Genomic DNA, 3,963 nt, shown 5'->3' with positions numbered 1-3,963 from the left:
CCCTCAACTGTTAGGGTGTGGCACTTTTTCACGCAGCTATCCTCCTCCATTCTCACCACATGTCCATACCAGCGCAATCGTCTCTCTTGCACGCCACAACTGATGCTTCTAATGTTCAGCTTTTCTCTCAAGATACTTACACTCTGACGGGTATTCACATTGACATTACACATCCAACGGAGCATACTGGCTTCATTCCTTGCGAGCTTACGTATGTCCTCAGCAGTTACAGCCCATGTTTCACTGCCATGTAGCATGGTTGTTCGTACGCATGCGTCATACAGTCTGCCTTTTACTCTGACATATATGTATATATATATATATAAGGCATTAATTGGATTGAGGTTATAGTAGAAGACATCCAAGACACCACACAGTGGAACTGAACCTCAGACCATGTGGTTGTGAAGCAAACATTTTAACCATACAGTCATGCCTGCTCCTACCAACATAAGTAAAATAAAATAGCTTCAACTATCATTACTCTACTATATATGACTCCTTTTGTTAAAGGTGGTGAGCTAACAGAATCATTACCATTGCTGGAACAAAATGCTTAGCAGCACTTCCTCTTAATTCTGAGTTCAAATGCTGCTGTAGTCAGTTTTGCTTTTCATTTTTTCAGGGTCAATAAAATACTAAGTACTAGTTAAATACTGGGGTTGACACAATTGACTTAGCCTGTTCCCTGACATTGCTGGTCCTGTGCCAAAATTTGAAATCAATGCTTACCCTTTTGTTACCATATTCCTGTTGAAATACACTGTCATTGTTTCATTTAATTTTGGAAATAATAAAGAATTTAGTAAAAAAGATTTGGTCGTTATTAACCCTTTCGTTACTAAACCGTCCAAAGCCGCCCGAAAAAAATTTTGGTTCATGTGACCAAGCCGCCCAAAACTGCCCGTAATCACCTATTCATATTTAAATGAGAATATCCGAGCAAATCTCATTAGTACATTCGTGAAAACATGTGATTATTTGTGTAAACAGTATATGCCAGGAAAGCCCACAAAATGGGGGATCAAAGTTTGGAAGATTTGTGAATCAAATACTGGGTACTGCTCTGGATTTGAATTTTATACTGGCAAAAGAGACAGTAATGAATCCAGTAATGTGTACAACTCTTCTATAATAATATTTTGTTGTATACCCAATTGAATATTAGCTAATAACCCATTTTCTATAGCGATGTTTGAACAAAAATTTAATTAATTTTATATTTTGTTGAATTTACCTGTAATTAGAATCACTTTGTGACAAAAATTTGGTATAGAATTGGTTGAGAACCTTTCGTTAAATTATCTTCCAAAAATCACATTAATATGTTGATAAATAAAAAAGTTAGAGTTGTTTAATGAAACCAGACTAAATTTATGATTATGTTAGAAATTAATTGAAACACATAAGGGATGTATTTTGGTTAGAAATATGGTAATGAAAGGGTTAAGCTGGTATTTGGAGCATAAGATTAACATGAACTTTTGATAGCAGGTTTTAGTTTATATTACTTCAAAACAGTAAGTTTAAATCAAAGAGCCCGAGGCAGTGTCAGGTGGATTAGTATCAAATGGGTTAATATTACACATACAGCAGCTGGAATATGCATCTTTTCTCTTCCTCTCTATTTCTTTTCTGTCGTGTCATTAAAATGCTTTTTTATGTTATTATGTTTCAGGGTGCCTTCTTTGCTTTAGTCTTTGGAATGCTGGTTGGTCTGATCCGCTTCATTGTTGAATATTACCATCTAGTGCCTCCTTGCTTCAAGAACCTTCCGGATCCAAGACCAGATGTTGTGAAAAACTTTCACTTCTTGTATTTTTCCATTTTTCTGTTTGGATTTACTTTGTTTTCTGCTGTTGTCATCAGTCTTCTGACAGAACCAATTGATCCTCGTTGTGTAAGTTCATATATTATCATTTTATTTTCATCAAGGCGATGAGCTGGCAGAATCCTTAGCACACCAGGTAAAATGGTATTTCGTCTGTCTTTACATTCTGAGTTTAAATGCTGCCAAGGTTGACTTTAACTTTCATCCTTTTGGGGTCAATAAAATAAGTACACTGGAGTTGATGTTATCTTTAATTCCAAAGAACTGGGATATACCTTAATTCTTTTATTACTATATTTCTGTTGAACTTCACTACCTTTATTTTAGTTAATTTTCAAAATAATGTGAAATTTAGTAAAATAACATTAATAAGATGTTGTATGGAATTTAGATCACTTTACAGTCAGAAAGGGCGACCTCAGGTGGGTTGGTATCAAAAGGATTAAATGGCTTGAGTGTTACAAGAGTTTGAATTGAAAGGGTGCTAACTTATTTGGTCAAATGAGCAGTTGTTCCTCACCATCAGTGTGACACTGTATTCTTGGTAACATTGTCTTTAATATCAATCATTGAGTCATTTAGTGAAGACAATGTATTCAGTTGATCTTTAATGATCAAATATGTTGTAGAGCATATCATTACAATATATGTTCATTATGGGACTTGCTATTATAATAGTTATTCATTGTGGAACATACTAATACATTTGTATCTATTCATATCTATATAGCTATTTTTGTATAGATGAAGGGTATCTTGGCAAGTGAGTTGCTCTCTTGCTGGGACAAGGAGTAAGGCTTAAGCCCTTCACTTCCTATTGACATTGACAACATTTCTCAACTCAGGGATGTCCTCTTCCAAGGTTTCTTAGATTTGAATTATCTTTGATGCTTCTATAACTCTGCATTTTTTTTAGGTATGGGTTTTGGCCCTATGCAAACACTTTTTACTTCTGGGAAGAGGTGGTCTATATTAGACTGGCCTCAATCCATACAGATAATGGAGAAATAACATGGTCGCAGATACTTCCACAGTGACATGGTGACCATGGCTGGGATGATTTTGAATATATATATAGGTTTTATATATATGAAACTGACTTGGAGCCAAACAAAACAACAATAATATTAAAGAAGTCAATTCCAATTATGTATTTAAGGATTGATAGTAATAGGCATCTCTTAATGATAGCATAAGATAATTTTAGTTTGTGATTAGCAATATTGTTTTTTGTTTCAAACATTATTTTCAAGTAATAAATATTATCAGATATTTCTGGTAACTTGGACGAACGAGTGCCTTCTATTATAGCTCTGGGTTGACCAAAGCCTTATGAGTGGATTTGGTTGAACAGAAACTGAAACAAACCTGTCGTGTGTTTGTGTGTGTGTTACTGTCTCCTTGCCTTCACATTGCATGATAGTCATAAACCATCATGCAAGTGGTGTCCTCCATTTCTGATCTTCTGTGGAAACATGTCTGGAAACAGGTGAGGGTTGGGGGCAAGTAGGGTATCTGGCCATAGAAAATATGCCTCCACATATTCTGTTTAAACCAGGAACATGGAAAAGTGGATGTTAAAATAATGATGATAATTCTGTAGATGAAATCTCTGTTAATTGATTCAAAAGTTAGTTATTGTATATATATATATATATTTGTTTTTTTTCTGTGTTGTAAGTTCTTTTATACAGAAAATTAAAAGCCACTATAATCATTTAAAAAATATTTTCTACAGTTGGTACGTTTAACTTGGTGGACTCGACATAGTAAAGAGCCTCGAATGGAAATAGATGATGAAACAACTTCAGCTTCTGCGACAATGATAAATGACAAAGATGAAAAGAATGAGAACGGTTATAGTAATCCTCTCAGAAACATGTCTCCCAAATCTAATCTTCATGTTGATCATCCAAATGGGAAAGACTTTGATGATATCAACTCAGGTAGCGAAGATGCTGAAAATCGTAAAGCCAGAGTTTACAGTATGGATATTGTAACAGGTATGGTTTCAATATTTTTTTTACTTCTATTGACCTGCACCAGAATAGTGTTTTGATATGAAAATACACAAAAATAGGAGTTTTACTTCACAGCATAGATATATATATATATATATATATATATATATA

At 34.3% G+C, this 3,963-nt stretch overlaps 1 protein-coding gene across 1 annotated transcript in view; it reads left to right on the top strand.

Annotated features, from left to right (window-relative positions):
- Positions 1 to 3,963, top strand: part of LOC106876318 (sodium/glucose cotransporter 4) — a gene marked incomplete at its 5' end in the record, with an annotated part of 66,278 nt that overhangs the window by 54,227 nt on the left and 8,088 nt on the right. The window contains 2 exons of the mRNA XM_052965846.1: positions 1,679 to 1,900; positions 3,570 to 3,834. Coding sequence (XP_052821806.1) covers positions 1,679 to 1,900; positions 3,570 to 3,834 — 487 coding nt within the window. The remainder of the gene's footprint in view (positions 1 to 1,678; positions 1,901 to 3,569; positions 3,835 to 3,963) is intronic.

The sequence above is a fragment of the Octopus bimaculoides genome, chromosome 2 (genome assembly GCF_001194135.2).
Source record: "Octopus bimaculoides isolate UCB-OBI-ISO-001 chromosome 2, ASM119413v2, whole genome shotgun sequence".
Classification (NCBI taxonomy): Eukaryota; Metazoa; Mollusca; class Cephalopoda; order Octopoda; family Octopodidae; genus Octopus; species Octopus bimaculoides.
This window is presented reverse-complemented; position numbering and strand designations above follow the sequence as displayed.